Source organism: Merops nubicus, unplaced genomic scaffold, assembly GCF_000691845.1.
Source record: "Merops nubicus isolate BGI_N331 unplaced genomic scaffold, ASM69184v1 scaffold19305, whole genome shotgun sequence".
Taxonomy (NCBI): domain Eukaryota; kingdom Metazoa; phylum Chordata; class Aves; order Coraciiformes; family Meropidae; genus Merops; species Merops nubicus.
The window spans coordinates 1-14,480 of record NW_008611805.1 but is presented as its reverse complement, the minus strand read 5'-3'; the positions used below and the strand labels follow the sequence as shown (position 1 = coordinate 14,480).

The 14,480-nt window shown below is 38.4% G+C and overlaps 1 protein-coding gene across 1 annotated transcript; it reads left to right on the top strand.

The window, feature by feature from the left end:
* Positions 1 to 697: 697 nt before the first annotated feature.
* LOC103773964 (tripeptidyl-peptidase 2-like) lies at positions 698 to 14,069 on the top strand (the record flags this gene model as incomplete). The annotated part of the gene is made up of 10 exons (XM_008941347.1): positions 698 to 718; positions 5,891 to 6,019; positions 7,159 to 7,254; positions 7,678 to 7,782; positions 8,423 to 8,547; positions 9,359 to 9,522; positions 11,731 to 11,885; positions 12,857 to 12,933; positions 13,434 to 13,561; positions 13,970 to 14,069. Coding segments are annotated over exons 1-10 (1,100 nt in total), but the record flags the coding sequence as incomplete, so codon positions are not given.
* Positions 14,070 to 14,480: the final 411 nt, after the last annotated feature.

Sequence of the window (14,480 nt, the reverse complement as noted above, 5' to 3'; positions counted from 1 at the left end):
AGCCTGGAGGCGCTTGTGTGGGGAGCCTCCTCGTGAGCCCTTCGCAGGCGCTGTGTGGGACCTAAAGCTCTTCGGCTGCCTACTGGCACTTAAGGCTCGTTCTAAATAATACTTGGCGGTTTTGTTACACCGTAGCATTACTCCCACAGTGGTTAGCTTGAGGCTGAAAACAGCCGCTTCGGTCTTTTTACATGGGAAGTGTATTTCTGTCGAAATTTGCATACCTCCCTTTCTCAGTGTACTTTTTATGCCTTGTATTGCAGTAACAATCTGCATGAAATCCGAGTCTGCCAGGCTTTCTTGGACCTGATAGCTTCGTAGCCCAGATTGTGCTGTGATTGCCGTTATCATCTCAATCTCGGTTTTGTAAATTTCTGGGTGTGTGACTTCAATTTTGGCATCCCTTAGCACTTCTAATTTCTTTTAACTCTTCTCTCTTAATGTTAATTTATCATGTAAGCTTGTATGTGGCCTTTTATAGCACTGATGTTTCTAACATTTTCTCTGAGCTGTGGCAAAGGAAGCCTTGAGAAGTGACTCAGAGCGAGTCCTGTGCGACTCAGGTGGATATTTCACCCTTTATTTTTTCAACTAAGCAGGGCCTGTGTTAGTTTCTGCACTTTCTTTGGCACAGCTACAGACTTTACTCCCAAGTGACCTAGTTCAGGGACCTAACTGGCAGATGTTTAGTTCTGAGATGACCCCTTATGGGGTTCAGGTAAGTGAAGGGATGAGTGAAGAGTACAGGTGGAGGAGAAGGAGGGACTGGACAGCTGTAGCTTCAATTGATTTAAATTGGAATGAAACCAGCACTTTTGGCAAAAAGTTGTGGGTAAGTTGAACACGGATTAGCAAGCTTAAAGAATGCTAGCCAAAAGGAGATGAGGTAACACCATGGTCAGACGTGAAAGCAGCAAAAGACAGTCAGGAAGGTGTGAATATAAATGGGACATACATAGTTCTGAAGTGTCATGTATGAAAGCAAAAGCCCTAAATCATTAGAGGTGTAAATGAGGAGTGGTCAGCCAGAAAAGGAAACAGACAGGGGTCTATGGGCAGTAGAGGGAAGCTTTGTTCTGAGATGGGTAACCCAGGGCTCGTGAGGGATACTTATGGACCATCATGATCTCAGTGTTGATTGACCATACCAATTTTCTTCAACCAATTTTCTATATGAAGGATAAAATTTCAGGTAGTGAAGTAAAAGATTTGTAGAGAACTTGGCGGGGGGAGCACAGGACACACAGGATGGAGCATAGAATACATCTTGCAGAGGATGAGGGAGTTTGCAGGGATGTTAGAGGAACATCTAAAGATGTGTGCTCACTTTGCATTGCCCATTTAATACACCTGGCTTAAACTCCTGCTAAACTACAGCATGAGGAAGCTCGTTGCACGGTGTACAGGGAATTCTAAAGGAAACATGGGCAGTGCACAGTCTGTAGAACAACTTTAATTTTTAAGCAAGAGGATGGCCTCATTCTGTGGAGTACCAGGCAGTTTACATTTTGCTTCCATGGGAGAAGACAGTGTCCTGGGCACTGATGGCAAGACAGCATAGCTGTACTCTGATAAGTCATTCCTAGTCTTGGGACAATTAGTGATTTTATTTTTTCGCCCCTGTCTTCTCTGTTGCTTCTTTTTCTTATTGTTAGTCTTATTTTCAGTTCTTGGCCTGCCATGGAGTTAGAACTATGAGGATTGAGTCAGTTGCTTAGAGGGAAGCAAAGACATTATGATATGGCAAGGTTAATAGGTGTTGCAACTTTGAGTTCAAGTTAATGTCAATAATGATTACAGGCCAAAATGTGCTACCATGTTTTGAATATAGTGGCGTTTTTAGTCAAAACAGTTGACGTTTTGCTAAGTGGGGGTTCCTTTGCTTCTTGATGTTATGCTTTGGTTTGTAAACACTGATACCATAAATGTATGGCCTACGCTCGCTTGCTGAGGGACAAAATGATTTGGGAACAGAATATAACAGGGAAGTACCTTTACATTTTTATCCTTCCCTGGATATGTGCTGCTATAGAGAGAGCAGTTACTGGGCTTAACAAACCTCCTTACATCAATTTCATTTTTCTGTTGGTTAGCTTGCTTTGTCACACAAATTTTTAATTAACTTGTACTTACTTTTCTTTCTGAACTTTTTGTAGCTGGTGCCTTCTAGGGAGCTCTTTTTCATCTTGTGTTCCATCGCTTTACAGTCCATCTGTTGATGCCAACTGTGAAACTCAGTTTGTCATCTTTCCACCCAGCTCCCTCCCCTGGCCCTCCTGGTAGAATCTATTTCTGATGGTTATCTACCAAGTCAGGGCTGGTAATTCCTCATAAAGACACAGGGACTGATGAAATTTTAGGTGGGCAGAAAAGGGATGTTTAATGGGGTGTTGTGGCTGCGTGTGTGTATAGTCTTTGTTCAACCTCACCCTGTCCTTGCCCTGTTGCTGTTGTCACTTCTTGTTAGGTTTCACGAGAGATAAGACAGTTGGTCTGCTTCTTGCAATTTGGTTTATTTTGTGAAGTGCCTGTTGTAATTATTTTTTGCTAAAATTAGATTGTATTTTTGTGAGATGACCTGTTAGCAGTAGCAGCTAGTGTGGCTTGACTTGCTTTTGGGCACAGAATTACAAAAAAAAATAAAAAGCTTGAAAAATCTTTCATTTGTGATGATGATTAGCTGTCCCATGACCAAAGTGCTGAAGAACTTTTTCATCTCCTGTTGCTGCAATAGCTGTCAGTTGGAATCAGTAACATTGTGTGGTCTGGCAAAAACATGCTCAAATGCATCTGGATTTGCCTTTTCATTTGGGATTCATTGGTTTTAAAAAGTCAGAGCTAACATGGAAATAGGGTTTTCGAACTTAAAGCTAAAAGGTACAAACAACATCATTTTCAGTTATAAGCTAGTAGACTTTATTTTTTCAAACGGCTGCCAGCAAACTGTGCTGCTAATGGTAGACTTGGGGATTTCATTATAAATACTCTATTAAATATTTTTCATTCTATAGAAGTTCTTTATTTTTTGACTTTTACTGCAAAAGTACTAAAACATACCTTCAGTCTGTAATAAGTGCATTACTTCAGGATTTTTCTGTTCACATGAGGGAATTGATCAGGTTGATTTTTTTTTTTTTTTTCCTTTTTTCTTCCCTCACAGTTTCAAGTTTTGAAAAGGACAATCTGGCTGAACTCTTGAGTTTCATTGTAGTGTTACTAGTGGTAGGCAGCACTAAATGACTGTGATCCTGTCTGGATCACGCCATTAGGATTTGAGCTTTGGACCTGAAACTGAGTTTCTTGTGTCCAGCTGAAAGACTCTTGATTTTAACTGTACAAACTCACATGGGTGTGTGGACCTGCTATTCAGCTAGGAGGCAGAGAGCCACGTAGTGTAGGAACTGCACATTGTCTCCCTGGCTAGGAGACAGCTTTTAAAACTACCCATAAATCTGTGTCCCAGCCACCTGTTGCAGTATAACTTGTCTACTTCAAACAAGTCACGCTGGGTTACATTTTCATTCCTGTTTTCTTGTGCTTTGATCACTGAATTTGATCACTCTACTTTGGTTGGAGGCATATTGAAAAATATCCAATTCTGATAATCTCAGATTTGGCTTGCAGTTGCTTTATTATTGGAGCAGTTCTTGACTTTTCTGTGAGTGGAGACTGGTGTTTGAAGGCATTAACTACAAACACTAGGAAATTATGTGGTTTGAGTGCCTACTTGCTTTGATTCCCAAGTAAATTTTCACTACTGTGTAACTTGTTCAGTAGCTGTCTTGCCAGGCTTACGTGCTTTAACAGTTTTCTTAGCTGAGCATGGTTTTCCATGAACCAGAGTAACAGTGTTGTTCTTCTTTAGCAAGTCTCCAAAAGCAATATTTGATGCGTTCTGGGAAATGAAATTAATGTCCTTTTTAGAATTGTTGTGGGTTTGGGATTTCTTGATTATTTTTTTTTTTTTTAAATTTTTTTTCTGACAGCTGTTTAAACCTGGGGTTTATTTTAGGGGGGGTGATGTTGCTTGTTTTTTTAATGTTTGGGATTGTTTTTTGTTGAGGGTTTTTTTAGTGGGGTGCTCAGGCAGGGATTGTGTTTTGGGTGTTTTAGGTTTTTTTTGCAACATGAGAATTTGAGACCTTGGGAGTATTTATCCTTATTTGTTAAACTGTGATAAAAGCTTGACCCTTGTTGTCTTTTTGGCAGCAACAGTGACTTTTATGAAACAGCTCGATCTTGCTGTTAACTTCTACCAGCTGAATTCATAGTTCCAGAGCGTGATTTGAGCAAAACTACCTGCTGTGTATGTCATGTCTAGCATCAAAATAATTGGTAGATAATGAAGGCAACAATACCAAATATTTAAATGGCATAAACTGGCAAATGTTGGTGCTTTTCTGAACAAGAAGTATGTTTCACTTCCAGAGTAGTTAGTGTATAGAAGCTGGGAAGGTTATTGATCTGGTCTTTCTTTTTTTAAATCAATCTTCAATGTAGAACAGTAAAAATAGGTGCATGTAGCCAACTCATAGAATGTTTTTGGTTGGAAGGGACCTTTAAAGGTCATCTAGTCCAACCCCCCTGCAGTGAGCAGGGACATCTTCAACTTGCTCAGGTTACTCAGAGTCTAGTGCAGCCTGACCTGGAATGTTTGCAGGGATGAGGCACCTACCACCTCTCTGGGCAACCTGTGCTGGTGTTTCACCACCCTCGGCATAAAAAAATTTCTTCTTTTTTCTGGTCTAAATCTCCCCTCTTTTAGTTTATAACCTTTGTCCTGTCCCAACAGGCCCTGCTAAAAAGACTGTCCCCATCTTTCTTGTAGGCACCCTTTAAGTATTGAAAGGTATAATAAGGTCTCTCCAGAGTCTATAATAAGGTCTCTCTCAGCCTGCCCTCCCAGGGGAGCTGTTCCAGCCCTCTGAATTCATGTGGCACTTTGCGCAAATACTGCGGCGTGCGCTGCATGTTTTGTCTGCTGAGGAAACTCATACAATACTTACTAGATGAAGCATGTTATTACAAGAAGATAACATTGATTTTTTTTTTTTTTGCTAAATGTTAAAAAACAAACAAAAACCCAAAAAACCAAATTATGCTCTTGGTAATTGTGTAGAAGGTTCCTTTAGAGGAGTTCGGTAGGTTAGTGGTTTCTTTTTTTTCTTTTTGGTTGCCTGCAAGTACAGCAAAGTCTATCAAGGCTAGTTTTAACTAGAAGTTTTAAGAAGGCCTTTGATTTATGCCCATTAACTTGTTAGCAAGTCACATTCTGTTTCCTTACTCTGGTAAAAATACTCCCTATGCTGTATTAGGTGTATATAGCCATAGCTTCTAACTCTGCAGATTGATTAAAACATGAAGCAGAATCCTTAAAACAGGAAAAATAAAAGGAGCCCAAGCTGCCATCATCTTAAGTTTCTCAGTTAAGAGACTGAAGCTTATGAGTGCATGTACCTCAGCACCTTCCATTTCGTTAGAGTTGTGCACGCATTACTGTAAAATTTGGCCAGAATGGTGGGATGGAAGCAGTGCAGCAAATCATGTGACCACAGACAATAGTTTTTGCAAACAATTTTGGGAATTCAGTCTTGGTTTCAAATTGAGGCTCTTTTGCTTTATTGATACAATGTTTTTATTTGTTTCTCTTCTAAATCCTTTTTAGGTATTAGTTAGCAGATTTGTATAAACAGACCAGCAAGATGGACACATTATTCGTATTTCACTGAATGTTTAACTCAGTTCAGGTTGGGTTTATGTCCTTCAGGTAAAGCTTGGATGCTTAAGAAAGCTAACTTGATAATTTTATTAACCAAAATGCAAATTTCCTGGTTTGTATAGTAAAAGGTAATCAGCTACATTTTCAATTTTTCTGTGCTCTTATTTTCAGATTACGACTGATGGGAAGCCCAAGATAGTTGACATAATTGATACAACAGGCAGTGGTGATGTAAATACATGCACTGTTGTAGAACCTAAAGATGGGGAAATCACCGGTCTCTCTGGAAGGACTTTAAAGGTATTTGGTGGTACAGACACCACTGGGCATCATTTGCTTGCTTTCTTGTTTAACAACCAATTTAGCACCTATTTTGGTTTCTGCAGAACTTCCTTTTAACCAGATCTTATGCAAAACTAATACTGCGTTTGCCTATCTTCATGTTAATTACTTGACATTTAATTTACTTTTTGTATGTCTTTATATTGAATATACTTTATAGCTGAATGAGGATGTGTACAGAGTTGTGGGGAGCTTGGTAGTCATTTAATTACTCTTTTGAAATCAGTATCTGATGTAGGTTTGGAACTTGGCTGAAGGAAACATGTTTAAATGCTTTAAAAATATCAGACACAGGTCTGTCTTTAAAAGCAGCATTTTCCACATTTGTATAAACTATAAGAGAAATATTAAGCTCCTAAATAGTTCTAGAGACTGAAAAAATTGTGAGGAATTAATTGTAGGCTTACTGCATTCTCACTGTGAATAGAACAGAAATGGAGTGGGGTTTTCAGAAAGGACATGACGAGATCTAGTAGAGGTCTGAGCTACACAGAACTGATGATGTTACTGACATTCTTGACAGACTGCTTAGATTGTTGAAGTGATATGGGGGCATCACATCTTTGGATCTCTCTGTGCTACCAGCTTGCTTTTGAATTTTGCATAGGATATGATTATAAGGGTGAATCCTGCTTTCTCTTGCTGTTGTTACCAGGAACAGTGAGTCTGATATACTGAGAGTCTAAACTGCAGTAAGATATGAAATTAGATATTCAGACGTTTGTCATGACCTCTGACCATTGTAGCCCTTCATGCTAGGGTGCTTCTTTTCATTTGAGTGCTGTTATTTCCCAGACCTTGACGCAATAAAGTCAGTGCTGGAGCTGACTGTTGTAAAAGTAGAGTATCAGGGCAGCTGATACTTAAAAGATGTTCAGTGGCAGTGTCATGTGACTTGATACTGATTCCTTTGGAACTGGACTAAATTGTCACATCATGTTGTTGAAACTTAGTGCATTAGTTACTGTTATGGAGACAGGGAATTAAGTTGGTGGTATTTGCAAATCTCTTCTGCTAAGCTCTCTTACGTAGCGTGTGTGTTTTTTTTTTTTTTTTACATCATTAGTTAACCTATTTCTGAATATACTTTTCTGTAGATTCCAGCAAATTGGGTAAATCCTTCAGGCAAATATCACATTGGCATAAAAAATGGCTACGATATCTATCCTAAAGCTCTCAAGGAACGGATTCAGGTAAGGAATTACATTTTGCTTCTGGTGTGTAGTCACTTTTCACTATTCCCATTCTGAAGATTTTCTAGGAAAATACAGTATGTGATTTGCTAACACACATGGGCTGTTAGCCAGTGCTTGAGCTATACTGTCATGGATTTTTGTTTAGTTTTGACATGATTAATTTCTTCTGTGATTTTTCAGAATAACAGGAGGTGGCCTGGCCTGGTTGTCCTCCTCACGGTGGTCCACTGAGGCAAAAAATCTAGAAGTTACTGATATCTATTTCTTTTTTTTGTGTGGCAACTGCTGTTTATTTACAGGATTGTGTTGAACTTTTTTAGCCATTCTGTCTCAAATCAGTATTTTCTAATTATTTTGTAGTCTTCCTACTTTGACACATTTACTTATTAGTCTATTGAGGAACCTGGGTTTATTTTACAGAAAGAACGCAAGGAAAAGCTCTGGGATCCTGTTCACAGGCTGGCTCTAGCAGAAGCCTGTAGGAAACAGGAAGAATTTGATGCTACTCATAGCTCTCCCTCCCAGGTTTGTATATATCTAAGTTGATAAACTTGTTTGCAACAATTTGTGATTGGTTGAGAGGATTAAAGTTTCTTGTTAGATGAGTGAAGGAAAGATACTTGTGATTATTTTGGCAGATGATTTAGCAGTGCATCTTTTGATTCATTTTAAAAGTCTGTACGTGGATGGTTGTGTGCTAACTTTCTAAACTTCTCAAATATGAAAAGAGTATTACCTCAAATACTTCATAGCGTATCTTTAGTAAGTTTTATTTTTAATTTAATATGCTCTTTTTTCAGGTTGTCATCCTTGTATTCAAAGATGGAATCTTCTAAACGTAGCCTTTCTTTTGTAAACTAGGCACTGTTTTAGTGAAGTACCAGAAATGCCTTAGATCACTTCTGTATCATTTAACAATATGGAAGGGGGGAAAAAAAAGGGCTTTCAATGTTACCATTGCAGAAATTGGAAGTAGTCCTACATAACAGGCCCAAAATAATGCACTGTTGAAGACCATTAAACTTCTTAATAATCTTACATTCTTGATGAAGTAATAGAACAAATGTAAAGCATCTGAAAGGAATATAGGATTAACTGTCTTGTAAAAATTTTAGAGATAATCTAACTTGTTGCCTTATTATAATTAACTTTGTTGCCTTATTAGGTAAATAAGCTAATAAAGGAAGAGCTTCAAAATCAAGTGGAACTGTTAAATTCTTTTGAGAAAAAATATAGTGATCCTGGCCCAGTATATGATTGTCTGGTATGGAATGATGGTGAGACCTGGAGGTAAATGCCTAAACTTGTCCAAAATGTCTCATTCTACACATAAGACAACAACTCATGTTAAGGACTGTCAGCTTTTTAAATCTACCACCTTTACAGAGGTCTGAAATATTGTTCACTTTAAAAGAATCCTGCTGTATCACTTGAGTTTCATTACAAAGTTTCAATCCCAAATGAAACTGGGGTAGAATTAAGTTGTATTAAAGACAGCATGATATGAAGTGTAAGCTTGTGGGATTTCCCCCTGAGGCAGAGTAAAATTGCTTTGAGTATCCACTGGTGATAGGGAAAAGAAAACAAACAAACAAACAAAACAAAAAACAAACAAACAAACAAAAAACAAACAAACAAACAAAAAAAAAAAACAACAACAAAAAAAAAAAAAAACCAAAACCAAAACAGAAGTCTTTGCACAAACTTCAGGATGTCATATGGTACTTTCTTGGCTGATAATATGCATCATGCAAAACACTGGGCAGGACTTCAAACGTTTGTGCATCAGCACTGAGCAGCTAGCTTTAGTAAAATTTCTTCCTTGCAGAAGTTGTCTGAATTTCCATATGCTTGCTTTTCAAAGACAGATTTATTTGAATTTAATAGCATTAAAAAATCAGTTTATTTAGAGATCTTTGTAGTTTCTGAATCTAAGTGTAAACAACCAGGTTTAAAAATACTGACTTAAAGAAGTAAGATACCATAAACACTACCAGATTTCTGGAACTCTTTGTGGCACTCTTTGCAGAGAGGGGGCAGGTGGGTATAGCCAGCAGTTTACAGCAGTTGGAAAACTGCCTTTTTTTGCTTTTGTCAACAGAGCCTGCATAGATACAAGTGAGAGTGGTGACTTAACTAGCTGTACAGTGCTGAGAACCTACAAAGAAGCTCAGGAATATGGATCTTTTGGAACATCTGAGATGTTGAACTATTCTGTGAATATATATGATGATGGAAACCTTCTTTCCATTGTGACAAGTGGAGGTAAATGAAAGTAATCTTAAGAAAATTTTGCCGCTGAGGAGCAATCATGAGAAGCAGCAAATTGTATTGGGTCCTGATTCTGAAGGCTGTGCTAAGACAGCTGCCTTGAGCCATCCCAAGTATCATGCTTGCTTGATTCCCCTTTTATCATACGTGGGATGGCTCAAGGCAGCTCTTATTACAGCATTCATTACTATGGCGATCACGATCAACACTTCTGTTTCCTGAACTAAACCTTATAAGGAGAGCTTATTACCAAACTTGTTTGGGTTTTTGTCTGAAATATTGTAAACTTTGTGTTCATATCCATGTATGCATAGAATCTATGTGCTTGGATATCTTTAAGGATGTTCCTGCATCATGAAAGTTTAAAATAGAGTCTTCTTTCAAAGTACCTTTTTCAGTTTTTCTTAGTTATAGGGTGATAATTGATTTATTACTATTTTTAATTGCTGTCTTTTGTGCTTGTACAATTTAAAAACTTTAAATAAGACATCCATGAGTAGAAGGGGTGGGAATTTTTATTTTGGTTTATCAAAATTTTTTTTGTGATGGCAGGTGTCACTATAGCTCCAACCTCAGCTAGTTAGAACCCATATTTGTATATTCTTTATGTATTCATGTTTTCTTTTGGAAGCATCCTGAGTGGTTGTGGTGGTATGGATGAATTTGATTTGAAAAATGCTCTTAATTTGTCATGAAACTAAGCTGTCTTAGAACTACAGAAGCAGTGTATCATTTCCATAATTTTGTATAGGGAGTGTTGAGCCTTTTAAGTAACTTTTGTTAGTGGATTTAGATTAATGCTACATTTCTCTCCAGCTGCTGCCTTCTTTCTGCCCTTAAAAAGATGTTTTATTTTGCAAATTGCTGTTGTTTAGTGGCTTATTTTTTTTTCTTAGAGTATTACATTTATTAAATAAAGTGATTGGAGTCCTGGGCTCATTTTTTAGAATTACAGAATCATTCAGGTTGGAAAAGATCCCTGAGATCAGAGTCCAACCATTAACCCAGCACTGCCAAGTCCACCACTAAACCATGTCCTTAAGTGCCACATAGAATCACAGAATGTTTTAGGCTGGAAAGGGCCTCTAGAGGTCAACTGGTCCAAGCTCCCTACACAAGTAAGGACATCTCTACCTAGGTCAGGTTGCTCAGAGCCCCATCAAGCCTGACCTTGAATGATTCCTTAGATGAGGCATCCACCACCTCTCTGGGCAGCCCATTCCAGTGATCTATCACCCTTATATTAAATAACTTGTTCCTAATAACTAGTCTAAATCTATGTTTTCCTAGTTGAATACCATTACTCCTTGTTCTATCAAGACCTTCCCCTGCCTACATGTAGGCCCCCTTCCCTATCTCTGGAAAGTCACTATAAGGTCCCTGCAGAGCCTCCTCTTCTCCAGGCTGAACATCACCAACTCCCTCAGCCTGTCTTCATACTAGAGATGCTCCAATCTCCTGATCATTTTGGTGGCCCTCCTCTGGACATGCTCCAATATGTCTACATCTACACATCTTTTACGTACCTCCAGGGATAGTGACTCCGCCACTTCCCTGAGCAGCCTGGGCAACCCTTTTGGTGAAGAAATTTTTCTTGATGTCCAACTTAAACCTCCCCTGTCACAACTTGAGGCCATTTCCTCTTCTATCACTTGCAGCTGGGAGAACAGACTGACCTCCACCTTGATACAGCCTTCTCTCAGGTAGCTGTAGAGAGTGATAAGGTCTCTCTGGAGCCACCTTTTCTTCAGGCTAAACAATCCCAGTTCCCTTAGCCACTCCTCATAAGACTTGTGTGCTAAACCCTTCACCACCTTTCTTCCCCTTCTTTGGACATGCTTCAAAACATCAATGTCTTCCTTGCAGTGAAGGGCCCAAAACTGAACACTCTCCTTAGCCACTCCTCATAAGACTTGTGTGCTAAACCCTTCACCACCTTTCTTCCCCTTCTTTGGACATGCTTCAAAACATCAATGTCTTCCTTGCAGTGAAGGGCCCAAAACTGAACACTCTATTCAAGGTGTGGCCTCCCCAGTGCTGGCTGAGTACAGGGGGAAGATCCCTTCCCTAGTCCTATTGGTCTTGCTATTTCTGACCCAGGCCAGGATGCTGTTGGCCTTCTTGGCCACCTGGGCACACTGCTGGCTCATGTTCAGGTGGCTGTTGACCAAACATACAGTGATACAACTTTGATTTGCTCAGGAGCACATGGAACACATGTGGCTAGTATTGCAGCGGGATACTTTCCAGAAGAACCAGAACGAAATGGGGTGGCTCCTGGAGCTCAGATTCTTGCAATCAAGATTGGTGATACGAGGTTAAGTACAATGGAAACTGGCACTGGTCTAATAAGAGCTGTGAGTATTTCATTGAATATATGATTAATCTCAATCAACGTGACTTAATTGTAGAATATTGTGGAGCGCTTTCTGCTCTGTTTTTATGGTTCTAGAATAATTCAAACAAAAAAATCCCCAACAGTGTGTCCATCCCCCCCGAATATCCAAACCAAACTGACCCGACAAAAATTATTTTAAAATGTGTCTTAAGACTTATTTTTTTTAATATAAACCAAGCAGTTACAGGATTTTTCAGACTGATAGAGTTGCAGTGTGTCAGGCTAGCTTGATACATGGGCTGCATTACTTGTTTGCTTATTTAAAGTTCCTTATGCTGTGTTGTGAGTGTATGTTTTTTTAATGGTTACCTAGGTAACTATAGAGTACTTAAATGGAGCAGAGATTACTATCTACCTGTGTAACTCAATTTGTTCTTTTAACTCTGTTTCTTAAGAGTGAGGAAAAAATCATTCCTTTTTAATGATGAAAGGCTCAAGACCTATATAGTGAGTTGATGGGGAAAAATTTTGCACAGGAAAAGGAGATGAAAATAGCCAATTGTATTTGTGACCTATAAAATATCTTGCTATAGTGACATGAAGGTGTGCAGTAATGTTTTTGTGATCTTTTGGAATGAAACCAAACTCCACAGGAAAGGAGCATTTTTATGTTGCTGAGGACAGACATTTGAGACGATACCAATGGTAATGTCTTAATTTATAGCTTGGAACATGGCAAGAATAAGATTGTTCAGGGAGTGCTTTGGTTTGTTGTGTGAGGTTTTTTTTTTTTCCTTATTCTGTTTGTTCATTGGGAAAATACCACTTAAATAACTGATTGAAGTAAATTGAAGTACTTTCTTTTGTAGAGTCAAAAGAACTTTATCCCTTTTTCTTAGAGCTGTAGCAGATCGATTTAAGCAGATGTTTTTTACTATTCCTTAAGTAAGTGACTAGTATGTATCTTGGCTTTTATTTTTACTTGAACAGATGATTGAAGCAATAAAATACAAGTGTGATCTTGTCAACTATAGCTATGGAGAGGCAACACATTGGCCAAATTCTGGGTAAATACTATTGTGCTTAATATAAAGTATTTCAGTATTACAGAAGTTGAATTACATTTGATGAGCTCTGTGTAAATGATTTGTCAGTAAGAATAAATTGTCCAGGCCCACATGATTCATATGCTTTAGACTGGGGCAGTTTCCATGTTTAACTATCTTTGGAACTTAAGTAAACCTGTTGAAAGTGCTATTCATTTTTAAAGCAAGGAATATTTTAGAACAATAAAGAACTGTTTAGTTGGAGTACTGCATCATCTGTGGGGGCTTTTTTAAGACCCACAATTGCTACATAACTGTTAGCCCCTTTTTAAAACCAGAAGATATTTTTTGTGGCCAGTTTCTGTGCTGGAACTGCCTCTGCGAGGTGTGGGAAGCAGGCTGTGTAATAATCTTTGTTCTGTGACTGTTCACACACAGTCTACTACAAATGGGAATTTTGCCCTTTGAGAAGAAAGCAATACTGTTGGTGAAATTACTTTTTTTTTTTTTCCTCGTATCAGGAGAATCTGTGAAGTAATTAATGAAGCAGTGTGGAAACACAATGTAATCTATGTTTCGAGTGCAGGAAATAATGGCCCTTGCCTTTCTACAGTAGGTTGTCCAGGTGGAACTACATCCAGCGTAATAGGTAAATAATTTGTTTTGAAAAAAGATTTTGACAGTATTCAGCTTCTATCATTTCAAGCTTTGTACTCATGGTACACATCTGAGATCACCAGTTGATTGCTGAACTAAATATAGAAATGATCAAAAATGTAGAAGGTTAATATTCTATTCCAGTTGAATAAAAATGAAAACTTGATGTTTACATAATACTTTAATATCATACAGTATGACCATCAGCTTTGTTACTGCATAGCATGCTGCTTTACACTTGGTTTATTAAAATAACTGGATTTATTGAGACGGAAAGTGTGTATTTCCATTTCTAAATGTCAAGTGAAAATTCTTCTCATAATGAATTTAAAACGGATCTATTTTTTGCTTTTAATAGAAATTCGTTGTACATCTAAAATGCTTGAATATTGTTTTGCAGGTGTTGGTGCCTATGTATCACCTGACATGATGGTTGCTGAATATTCTTTAAGAGAAAAACTGCCAGCAAATCAGTATACTTGGTCATCCCGAGGGCCTAGGTAGGTTACGCTAAAAGAACAAGTTAATTCCCTTCGGGTTCAGAATATGTAATTCAAAATCTACAAGCTGGTCATTAATACCAAAATAAAAATATTTCTTCCCCATAGGAAGAGCACAGGTAGCCTGCTGTGCTTGGAAGCCACTTGTATGTCAGGCTCTGGCTAGTGAAGTGGCAACATGCAAAAGTAGAGATCTGGATTTTGGATCTTTTCTAGTCTTCCTCTCCTGTTGTCACAGTCTGGGGTTAGGGCCACCCCCAGACTGGTAACTGACACTCTCTGTTAACCCTTCTACCTCAACTCGAAGGGAAGGAGAAAGGGAGTAACAGAGAGAGACTTATTGAGTAGAAAAGAGAAGACAGCAGCTTTTAATACTACCATTAATAATAATAATAGTAATAATTATAATAA